This window comes from Odontesthes bonariensis, chromosome 21, assembly GCF_027942865.1.
Source record: "Odontesthes bonariensis isolate fOdoBon6 chromosome 21, fOdoBon6.hap1, whole genome shotgun sequence".
In the NCBI taxonomy this organism is placed as follows: domain Eukaryota; kingdom Metazoa; phylum Chordata; class Actinopteri; order Atheriniformes; family Atherinopsidae; genus Odontesthes; species Odontesthes bonariensis.
Genome location: NC_134526.1, coordinates 23,919,232 through 23,931,002, shown reverse-complemented (window position 1 = coordinate 23,931,002; position 11,771 = coordinate 23,919,232). Strand labels below are relative to the sequence as shown.

The window sequence follows — 11,771 nt, the reverse complement described above, 5'->3', positions numbered from 1 at the left end:
ATTAAAAAGCCAATGAAGTCATATATACATATATTTAACATTAAGCGCGAAAACTCAACGATGGTTATGTAATCACGTAGAAAATATGTGAAGTGAATAAGCATAAAAGATGAAATCTAAATGTGAACTTTAACAAAATCACTCATTTATTAGATTTTTACTCAAAGACAAAATTAAGCAAAAAGAACTGCAAAAGGAATATTAATATACAGATATACGATTACATCAGACAAACTAAGCTCCCGCCCCTCTCCAAGCCACTACATCTGCGTGCAAACTGTCACTCAAACAGGCGCTAACCGATGATAGTTAAAGGGGGGGGATGCCATTACACAGCCTGTTGGCACCTCAGCTGTCTTCAATCGGGAATAAATGGTTTGCATTCAGAAGTTTCAACGGCAGGCAAAACACTGACGGGCCCCTTAATAAATCAACGTGGCCCTGTAACCCCACACCGGTGTAATTAGCGGAGGAGCAGAGTGCCGGTTTCAGTTTGCCTTTGCACACAAGAACAGAACACACGGGGTCAGTGAGGTAAACCGGCCGCTCATAAGTTATCCTCTTATCCACATACTTGTTTCATCTTTCTGGTCTTCTTTTTCAAACATTATATGCCGATTCTTTTCATAAACAATCATCTTCTAGAAATAATTACTCATGGAGTTAAAGCACACAACAATAAATGACGTTACTCCGGTTCTGATACAACTGAGCACAGGATCACACTGGTCATGGATGAAGGAAACTTGGACTAGAACTATAATATAATAAGCACTCTTGTATCACTAAACACGACTTAAACCAGTTCAGTTTTCATTCATAGACAAAAAAAAAATCTATAAGTAATACACACGATGCTTGCAGTGATATGGAAACAACATGAGAGGACTAGCTATTGTTAGTAAGTACAACAAGTGCAATTAATAAATTGCTACAAAATATTTTGGTAATATATTTGTCTTTAAAAAATACATTCTCCAAACAGTCTCTTCCTTTTCATTTCTAACAGGGACAGCTGAGGGGCCCCTTAGTTTGTGTTAGAGATAAGACAACCAACCCTACTACTGAGAATGTTAATGAAGAGTTTTAGAAAAGCAAGCAGTGTGAAAACAGTATTTAAAAGTTACAATACGGTATTCCAGACCCCGAATGATCACTGATTGCATGGTAAAACTATCACTGGCAGCTTTGTGCCCTCTGTTACTTGCCTTTTCTTTATTCTACAATCGAGTAGGCATCCGTCGACATTGCTCCTTGCTTTCGAAAAATATTTAGGAAACAGAGAAAGCAAGAGGAGTGTCACCGAAGTGATGGCGCCAGAGTATCAGTTGTTCTTCTTGTCGGGAGAGTTTGGATACGGTGCGTATGGTGGAGGCCGCTCCTGCAACGGAATTCAATAGAAGAAAAAAAAAAAACATTGCAAGTGCTGTCGGAAGGAGAACTCGCATGTCACTGTCATACAACTGTGCAGGAGGCTCGCAAGGAAGCTTACCGTGGGCATGTAGACGTTGTGTGGATTGCTGGGATTATAGTATGCGCTGCCTGCTGCTTCAGCCGCCTTTGAGTTACCTGTGCATGAAATGAGACACGAGGAAGACAAAAGATTAAGACGGACATTAATGAGTGCAGAACATATTTTGGAACAGAGGCTATTGCTTGCAGCACTGTAAGGAGAACTGATGCAAGGAGCACCGTGCTAGTCACATAAAGCTGAACTGACAGCTCCAGGAATACTCGAGACAAAAATCAACTGACAGTCCCCAAGCAGTGACAGAGAGAGATGTCCTGCTTAAGCTCCCAAAATAGAGCTATGCCAGGCTAGAACAATGCACCAAGTGTCTAGGGAAAGATTGTTGATCCTTTGTCATGTTGGATGTTTCATAAATGACATCAGCACTCCTCTTAATGGTGGTGTGCTTCGAAGTGATTCAGTTCGTAGAAGACTGATCAGATCTGACAGGTGCAGCCATGCAGAAATACAGAGAGGGCAAACAAACCTGGGGGAGGAGGTGGTGCAGTCCAGTTCTGAGGGGGTGCAGCCCAATTTTGGGGTGGCCCAGGGTAGGGGGGAGGAGGTGCCATGTAGTCAAAACCAGATGGGTACATTCCTGGAACACAAGGGGCCGACGGGAAAAAATAAAGATTGTAAGGTCATAAGAGGGAATAGTCTGGAAATCCAGGTACACAATGAATACAGAAATGAATAAGAATAAAAATTACATAGAAAGGGAGAAACATTGTGCCTCTAGGTTACAGATTGTAAAAGAAATTCTGGACCATAAGTTTCGACGGTTTTAGCAAATTCCAATTACTGTCTGACCAGTCTGACAGACCGGATTTGCTTTGTCATGGGTCCTCACAAAGGGTGCTCGGATGTGCCGATTTCAGTTTCCACATGACTGAATTCTGTACCTGCAGCGGCTGTTGGATAGGGGTAGCCCATGTTGCCAGCAGCAGGAGGAGGAGGGCCCTGGTAGAATCCATTCTGCTGCGGGGGGGGTGCGTAGGGGTAGCCGTTGGGAGCAGCTGGAGCTGGGCCATAGCCATTCATCACTCCAGGTGAGGGGTAGCCGTAAGAGGGAGCACCATTCTGGGCCGGAGCAGCACGAGAAGCTGGAAAACAAGAAGAGAGAAAAGATATGAGTCTTTCACAACACATGAAGTGGACTTTCCAATTATTGTGGGTGTGTTCACACAAAGCTCATACAGAGAAATGCTTTTAACACCCAGGATAAAAGTTAACAAATAACAGAAATACATCTTTTGGTAAAGAGTTGATTCTCAGATGACTCAGTTCATATTTAGCACTATTAAATGTGGACCACAATGATTAAGAACACTAGTTTACAAACCATTTGTGGCCAGTTTGAAGAGGTTCTGTCCCACCTCAATGGCTCCTCCACTGAGAAATGACATCTTGAAATGAGCCTGACCCTCCCAGCCACCTGATTTCACAGAATAAATAGAGAAGTGACTTGCGTGCTACTATGACAGGTTTACATGTAACTTTTTTTCCTCTTCATTTGATGACAACAATGATCCATCACATTCTGCACTGTGCAATGCGAATGCAAGTAAATAATTACAAACAAGAGGCCACCTACCACCCGGCTCAGCCGACACTGTCCCCTTTATGTAATTGGCTCCGAATACTGGCTGCTCAATGCTGCAGCCCTTCATCAGGTAATAGGGGAACATTGCTGAACCCAGGCAATCCTTAGTGTTACTGGACACAAATACCAACTAAGCCAATAGAGAAGGGTGGGAGGGCGGGGGGGGGACAGTTAAACAGGATGAATGAGAGTAAAACATCCTCGTTTTTTATTTAAGGTGACAGCAGTATTAAAAGCAAGACACGTGTAATGAAAGTTATGCTGTACCCTGTATGGTGTGAGATAAATAGTGCCCTTCTTGGTCCCTCTCAGCAGATCTGTTTTGCTGGTGACATCACTGAATGACAGCTCCACATTCTTACAGTCCCTCACAACACTGAGAAATGAAAGCAGATCAAAGCAGTCACCCGGTTATATAATGATGATATAGAAGATTAGCAAGTGGAATTTTTATTTTTCATATATACACAACTGCATTTCACAATGAGTACTAAGCCCCCTTTGTGTGGTATAAATGACAAGTAATGGCATTTATGTGTTAACGAAATGTCAACATCAACGTAAAGCAACCATTACTTCCTGTTTTGACAATCGGCTAACGAAACAAGTTAGCCACCATGCCAAAAGTGAAGCTAAAGATAGGCGACGGGTGAAAATGTCAAGTATTACATATTCATAATTGAGCTAGAGCAGTAATTGCAAATTGGGTCACCCCAAATTGCCGTTGAAATAGAACAGAAATGTCAACAATGAAACAGATGAGTAAGCTATGCTAATGTTATCCAGGCCAGCTAGCGGCTGACTACGCACTGGAAAGTAGAAGGTAAACAAGTCAAACAGAGAGGCGAGAGCTAGCTAGTTGATTAAATAACCTCACAGAAGTTAAAGAATACCCACCTTTCTCCGTTGTTTATCAAAACTCCGCCGTTTTGCGAATGATTCCGATTCAAAGCCATGTTCAGGAGACGCCTAGAACTCTCCTGCTGCCTCTTAATGCTAAACACTGTCAGCCTCACGGGGATGCCCCAGAAATGTCGTAAGCGTGACGCAAAAACACCATCTGACAACCCGTGACCTGCAGTTTTTTTCTTTTTTTTTTTCTTTTTCTAAATAATGTGTCAGCCTTTTATTATTTTTTTTAAAACCTTTGAGCTGACATTGTTTACCTCACCTATTCTATGTTGTTGTTATCACTCTTTTTTTTAATTAAACTCAACCACTACCAACAAAACCAGAAATAAACATTCAAACAACAACAAAAAAAATCCAACAGTGACCAAAAAGTCGTAAATTAAAGTGTCTTGTGTGCATACCACCATAGTGACATATTACTGGGCGTCTAAGGTTTTAGAGGGAGGGAGCATAGTTAAAAGTCTGGGGCAATTTAGAAATAAATAATTCATTGCAGGAAAAAGTCAAGGCAATCGAGGCCAGCGAGGATGCTGAGGGGCCTAACACTAATGTTCTGTTTAATGGAATGTTTAGAATGAATAGATAGACAGTTATTGGCCTCACGTCCAAGATGAGGTCATATTACTGGAGCCACTTTCACAAAGGGAGGGTCACACTCAAATTTTTCCATAAATCAAATGATTGTGTATGGTAGAAAGTTAAAAAAAAAAAAAAAAAAGGCTCTGTAGAAATGCTGGATACCCGTTACTTGGCTTTAAGGAATGGATGTGCACTTCCTCCACGGGGAATCTTTTCCCCAAAACGTAGTAGGAAAAAAAGCCAGCTCAAAAAAAATCTGTTAAACATTGCCACAGCTTGCAAATCTGTGCATAGGCTACTTTACTATATATATATATGTGTGTGTATTCAGCAAACATGGGAAGCCACTTCTGGTAGAATAGATGCTGTGATGAATGAAAGTTCAAGATTTCTTATGGAGGTTAGTAGTATGGGGCATTGCCACGCGGAGAGGGCAAAGGGTGAGGATGGAAAGGCCTTTTAATTACATAACGCATTCATTCAGTTAGCCTCCTAAGACACGGCGAGCAATGCCTACATTTGGCAGGACATTCATTATTTAAACGGCGACCCTTTAATTAATTTCCCATTTATTTGGTCCTGCATTTCAAATGAGACCATAAAGCTGGAGACTACTGAGCAAGTTCAAGGATTTTCACTACATGGACGTCAGCGAACACAAATGCACCCTAACACTCGACAAGCTCCGAACTAATCAAGGCTGATTAAAGCCGGTCACGTGACCCGCCCCGCGTCTCAGAAAAACTTGGATACCTTTGGAGTCATAAGCCAAAGTGTCGGAACTATAGAAACCATGAGTTATCATTCTGTAAAACTTTGTTTGATTTCGTTACTTGTTGCCTTCGTGGCTCAGCGCTGCTGCTGCCACTCCGCCATCCAGAGGAAGAAGAAACCTGACCAGAGGACGCATCTCGCCTTGCCGACAGTCACCTGCTCGGCCCGGGGCATCAGAGCTGTGTTTGACCCGTTGGTCAAAAACAACGCGCGTGTCCAAAGTAGGATCTGGTTTGTTGAGGTTACTTATTTCCATCCAATTCGATTGGTGACTAATTAATAATTCAGAACCTAAATGAATAAATAACGCCCTATTGTTATTGTTTTTTTTCTTAAAGACTTTTCAGGCGTCCCGGTTCCCGTGCTTAATTCTGAGCGGTCCTGTGGAGTGACGATGGGCAGAGACAAAAACCACAGCCTGGTGTTTTTCAGCAGATATGACGGCTGCTATGCTCATGTTGAGGTAATGACAGTAAAACGCACGATCTAAATGTGGGTTTTCCCGCGACCATCCATATACAGTATGAAACGGTAGAAACTTTATGGAAACGTAAGTAGGACGTGTCTGGAACCAGGCAGCTCGAAGTCACACAGTGCATGAGCCAAAGTGCACGTGAGTTCAAAATGTGAGCATGCAAATCAAACGTAGTGGCTTTTGGCTTCTTCATATCCACACTGATGAGCTGAAGATGACGGCTCTTCAGAGTCCCCAGTGAAATCTTGATGCAAAGTGATGCAGGGGACTGCTCTGTTCTGCTGGCGTTGGGCTTGACACCAGCCTTTGATGTTGACCATCATATCATGCTATAGGCTAAGATACTTGATGGGTGGTGTCGGGTCTGCTTTGGAGTGGTTCGCATCATATCTATCTGAACTATGAATTTCTGAGGCTGCTTTTAAGTGCCGGTCCTCTCCCACTTTGATTGCCCACGGTGTACCACAAGGTTCTGCTTTGGGGCCTTTGTTGTTTCTGTTATATCCGCTCCCTCTTCAGTGCAATTTGAGCACTTTTAAGGTCCCGTCCCGGCACTGCTATGCATGTGACATTCAGTTATGTATCCCTTTTAAGCCGCAAGATGTTTCTAGGCTACAGATCTTGCAAGTGTTTAGACTTTAGCCTTTAAAAGTTGGATGGCTGACCACTTTCTCCAACTTAAATAAGAGAAGAAGTCTTAGTTTGTGCCCCCTGACAGATTTGTGTCTAAAGTAATGGAAACTCTAGGTCTACTTTTCCTAAATCTGCTATAAGGAATCTTGGGGTAGCTTTTGACTCCGCTTTCACTTTGGATGCTCTTGTCAAATCACTAGTTTGCTCTGGTTTTTATCACTTAAGAAATAGTGCAAAGCTGAGTCCCATTGTGTCACACTCTAAACTGGAAATTGTTATTCATGCCTTTATTAAATCACGATTGGATTATTGTAATACTTTATTCATTGCCTAAGCAAAAACTCCTTAGGTCATCTGTAGGTTGTTCAGAACACTCCTGCAAGGCTTGTAACTAAGTCCTCTAAGTTCTCACGTGTCACACTGTCGTTAATTCGGCTTCACTGACTCCCCATCAACTTCAGAGTCCACTTTAAGATGCAGGTTTTGACTTTTAGAGCTCTGCATGGACAAGTGCCAGTCTACAACTTTTACATCCATAGGGATCATACAATGCTGAAAACTAAACGAGACAGAGCTTTTGCAACAGACTGGAATCCTCTCCTTCTGAGCCTGAGATCTGTGGACTCGATGATCTCTTTCAAAAAGCAGCTAAAAATGTAGCTCTTTAAACTTGGGTCATCTTTTGTTCTTATATTTTTATGTTCAAGCATTTTATTGTAAAGCACTTCAAGATCTATCTTGAAAGGTGCCATAAATGAGATTTTATTTACCTTGTAAGACATTTGATCCCCAGGGCAGCAAAGTGGTCATCCCTCTGCTGGTCCAACTAACAGGAGAGTCTCGGTGGATCAGGGTAAATATCAGCTGTCCCCTTATAAAGAGAAGCAGTGGCAAGGTCCGGCCCACAAGTGAGTGGAAACGGCTAATTGAGCACAACCATCTCACTGGCACATATGTCTCTGAAATAATTATTTTTCAGTTTAAACTCCAGCACATCTTTATTTGAATATAGTCTCCACACACAAACTGAGCCATTGGTTTATTTTCCCTGTGATATAAAATGCCAGTTTATTTCTTTCCCAGTATTCCCTGTAGAGTGCGATCTTGAAAAAAATCTACGAATAGACTGTGGCTACGAAAGTATCTCCAGCGACGCCTGCACTGAGCTTGGATGCTGCTACGATGCTGCTGCTTCAACCTGCTACTACAAACTCAACAGTAACGGCAGCATTTGTCCTATCAATACGAGTGACATGTCATTTGCAAACCTTTCCTCAGCAGACAGCACTAACTTGTCATGGCTCTTTGTCCAGCCTGCTCTCTGGATGGACACTTTGTGTTCACAGTAAAGTCTACAGACACACACCCACCTATTGATCCCAGCAGCCTTGTGATCAAGGATCACCCTCTCTGCATCCCTGCAGTCACAACTGCAGACACCGCTGTCTTCAAGATAGGAGTCATGGACTGTGGTGCAGAGATGAGAGTAATGTCACAAGTTTGATTTTAAAACAGAAAAAATCTGTCAAAACCCTCAAAATCAGGGGCATGTCTGGAAAAATAACTCTTAAATCCATACACAGCTGACATGTAGAGACTCTTTCTTGAGGCTGAATTCTTTGCCTACTTTCAGACAGATGAAGGTCTGTTGATCTATGAGATGGAAGTGGAGGAGCTGCACAACAGGAGTAAAAATGGACATTTACCATTTAGGTATGTTTTAAATCGGGCACCCACGGCAGAGCTATCACAGAATGGTTGCATATTTATTTCATAACGCTGTTTGTGTGGAATTAATTGGGAAACGTTCCAAGTTTAGTCTCCAGGTCCAGTGCGAATATGAGGAATCGGATCTAAAGCGTGCACAACACTTGAGGTCCTTGTACACGGTGACCAATCCACCTCCTGTGGTCGCACAAGGAACAATCAGTGTGCAGATGAGAATAGCCACAGGTACTAAAACTTTTTTCTTTTTTCTTTTTGTCATCTGTGTTCGTATAAGTTATCAACTATTTTATCCCTATAGATGCATCTTTTACATCCTTTTTTGCTAAGGACCAACTTCCGCTGATCTCGCCATTGCGGAAGGCTGTGAACGTTGAAATTTCCATCGTTCAGCCGTCCCCCGACCCCACACTTTCCCTGCATGTACGAGACTGCTTCGCCTACCCCGCGTCTAAACACTCTGTGTGGACACTTCTTCAAGATGGGTACGTTGACACAAATCTCTGTAGTAACCTAAAAAAGCTGCAACGTGAGGGACATGTCTTTTCTTTTCTTCCTGAACAGATGTACTAACCCTCTGGATAACATGAGAAGCTCCGTCCCTGTAGACAACCTTGGGAAGATCAACACCCACTCCCAAGTCAGGAGGTTTGATGTCAAGACTTTTGCCTTCTTGGACCCTGATACGGGCCTTCCAAGCAAGGAAGAAGTAAGGTCATCGGTTGGAGATTTTTCAATATTACAGGGGTGTTTCAACTCGCATGACTGTGTAATATCTCTCTTAGATGTACTTCTACTGTTGGGTGGAAATTTGCACAGATGATGTAGACTGTGCTCAACGTTGCTCCCTCATCTGTGAGTAAACCATAGTATGTTGCACAATGCGTGCTATAAATTTAATTAAAAAATTAAAACTATCCCATCTTCCTCGCCAGCATCTGAGGGCGACAGACGGAAAAGACGGGCCATACATGACTCGCGTCATGTCCAGCTGGTTTCATCAGGCCCGCTGGTGCTTAATTACACTTAAGTGGACGACAGTCCGTGTGAGAAACGAAAAAAAAAGAGGTAACAGCTAATAAGCACCAAGCTACAATCAGCATGTGAATAACCCATGGCAGTTCAGTAGGAAAGCTACCATTCCCTTCTTTCCCAGTGTTTCAGGTGAATGGTGTTGATCCTGCTGATGGTCGAGCATCAGAAGGTGTCAGAAGACAGAAGGAAAGCAAGCACGTGAAGCACAAGTTGACAGTGAGCAAGCTCAATAAATGACCTAATAAATCCCCTGTGATGGGCATCACATTTATTACCGTTTGTGTTCTGCCTGTTAGCGTCGTGACTTAAATGAATGTTCATGATGGTACGAACAGGAAACGGACTGAACAAGTATGGCTTGTTTGGAAAGGTTGCGAGGAGAACCTCTTCTCTCTTATATAAAAAAAAAAAACATGGCAGCACAGCTTAGGTTTGCAAAGTTAAATATGAACAAACCACAAGACTTCTGGAACGAGGTCATTGAGAGACAACCAAAGTGGAGATGTTTGGTGAAAACCGCACAGCATATCGGCACAAATGCCCGATAGCAACGATTTACTACTGTGTGTTGTGTCACCTTTTCTTTTAACAGTTTGGTTACTGAAGAGCAGCTTTAATTTTGAAGAAAATATTTCCCTGATCTTACTTGACGGAAGATTTCAGCTGCTCATAATTCTGCCTTTTTTGGCAGTTTTATTCATGTAGAATGTGGGCTGGAATGTAGACATTTTCTTGCTGGAGGCTTCCCTGAAAGGGAGATCTGGATGGTGGTATGTTGCCCCAAAATCTGAAGATGTGCAACAGTTGAGTGCAAGTTGTAGAAAGCTGTGTAACTTATGTGTCATGTGCACCAAGGTTCTCCTAATACTATCAGTTTGTTTTGTTTTGCCACAAAGCAAACACTATTTGGAAAGGGAGTTGTAAGATGCTGTTCTTAAAATCCAGCTGTAGTTCTTGCTACTTCCATTGCTGGAAAACGAAAGACCAAAACATTGGGCCTCATGCAACCGTTCGTACGCACAGATTTGCTCTTAAATCGTGTGTACGAGTGATTTAAGAGAATTTGCGCATCTTTTCGTATTTTATGTTTTTTTTTCAGGTACGAACAGAATTTACGAGTGATCCAGACCTGTCGTAGGAGTTTCGTAAAATAGTCGGCCTTTTATTCCAATCAAGTTTGCTTAACTAATGGATTGTATATTTAATTACTTTAAAGAAAACATAAATACATACATTATACCCCATAATGATGCTGACATTATTCTGTTTGACTTAAATTATGCACTAATAGAAGGCTAATTTGACTCTGTATATAACAAGGTTAATGGGAAGTGTAACCAGCGGCTGTCTTGCTACTTTTGGATGCCTTAGCGCGTCAGGCTCTTGGAAGAGACCGCGTAGATACACATGTGGAGACAGACAAATGGCTGACATCGCGATTTAGATTGCCAAGGACTGTGCTGCTGCAAATATGCAGCTTGCTGGAGCCACTCCAGAGAAACACACCGATCAAACCCAATTCCACCACATGTCTAGGTCCTCACCACCCTTGGATTCTTGGCCACTGGAACCTTCCAGAGGGAGATTGGAGACAGATCGGGGTGTCCCAGTCCTCTGAGTCGTGCGCTCCCCTTGGTCATCAAAACTCTCATCAGTTTATCACCCATAGTACATCAGATTCCCATACACCGCTGTCCAACAAGTACAAATTAAGAGGGACTTTCATGCCGTGGCTGGACTGCATCACAGCACCTGGCCGTTTTGGAGCGCGCTGAGCTGAAGGCCAGGTGGGTGTGTCTCGATACAGCGGGGGGCAAACTGCTCTATAGCCCAGAGAAGGCGTGCCAGATTGGCACAATATTGCCATGAACAAGGGTCTCCTACCTGAACCAGCCAAGGAAGACCAGAAGGTGTGGTGCCAGAAGACCCCCCCCTCATTAACCACCCCATCAAAGAGCCATCATAATGAGGCAACAACTGATTGCACGGCTTTAGTTGCAGTCATCGAGCGCCTGCTCATGGTGAAACGTTTTTTTTTTAAGCCATTGTCATATCAAACCATTTCTTTTTTATTTCGGTAACATTATGAACCACAGGTAACACTGAATAAACAGCACTCGTAATGGCTTCCCATTTCTTCGCTTTAGCAGGTCCTGTAATTCCACTGCTGACACTGCTAAAAATCTGAATTTTCCTTTTTGGATCTCTGAAAGCAGAACTTCAATCTCAGAGCCCCTAAAGTTGTTCTTTTTGCACCTTGATGCCATTCTCATGACTCAACACTTCCTGGCACAGTAGAGAGGAAGCACATCCTAATATGGTATCATTTTGGGCGTGGAGTATGCAAATTTACTGTCCTCGTGCACGGGTGGCATTCATCATTTACACACTTTTTCTGAAGTTAAGAGCGTTTGTTAAATCTGACGTGGCGTGTTCGTACGAGACCTTACGAAAAAAGTAAGAGAAATTTAGAATATAAGTATACGAAAATGTTCTTGCATGAGGCCCATTGCTTTTATATTACA

At 42.7% G+C, this 11,771-nt stretch overlaps 1 protein-coding gene and 1 pseudogene across 1 annotated transcript; one reads left to right on the top strand and one right to left on the bottom strand.

Moving 5' to 3' along the window:
• Positions 1–123: 123 nt before the first annotated feature.
• On the bottom strand, positions 124–4,158 carry wbp2nl (WBP2 N-terminal like). The gene is made up of 8 exons (XM_075453240.1): positions 4,011–4,158; positions 3,381–3,489; positions 3,105–3,243; positions 2,853–2,945; positions 2,413–2,613; positions 1,998–2,108; positions 1,493–1,569; positions 124–1,381 (listed from the first exon to the last, which is right to left on the bottom strand). The coding sequence occupies exons 1-8, from the start codon at positions 4,067–4,069 to the stop codon at positions 1,325–1,327; spliced, it is 846 nt and encodes a 281-aa protein (XP_075309355.1). The 5' UTR covers positions 4,070–4,158; the 3' UTR covers positions 124–1,324.
• A 1,087-nt stretch (positions 4,159–5,245) lies between these two features.
• Positions 5,246–9,283, top strand: LOC142370710 (zona pellucida sperm-binding protein 4-like; annotated as a pseudogene).
• The last annotated feature ends 2,488 nt before the right edge of the window (positions 9,284–11,771 follow it).

What these genes read in the sequence shown, in the direction of transcription:
- wbp2nl (XM_075453240.1), bottom strand. Translation starts at nt 4,069, where the DNA reads ATGGCTTTGAATCGGAATCATTCGCAAAACGGCGGAGTTTTGATAAAC. An exon ending in TTGATAAACAACGGAGAAAG is followed by an intron (nt 3,490 to 4,010) that starts GTGGGTATTCTT and finishes TTCATTTCTCAG; the next exon opens with TGTTGTGAGGGACTGTAAGA. An exon ending in ACAACGTCTACATGCCCACG is followed by an intron (nt 1,382 to 1,492) that starts GTAAGCTTCCTT and finishes ATTCCGTTGCAG; the next exon opens with GAGCGGCCTCCACCATACGC.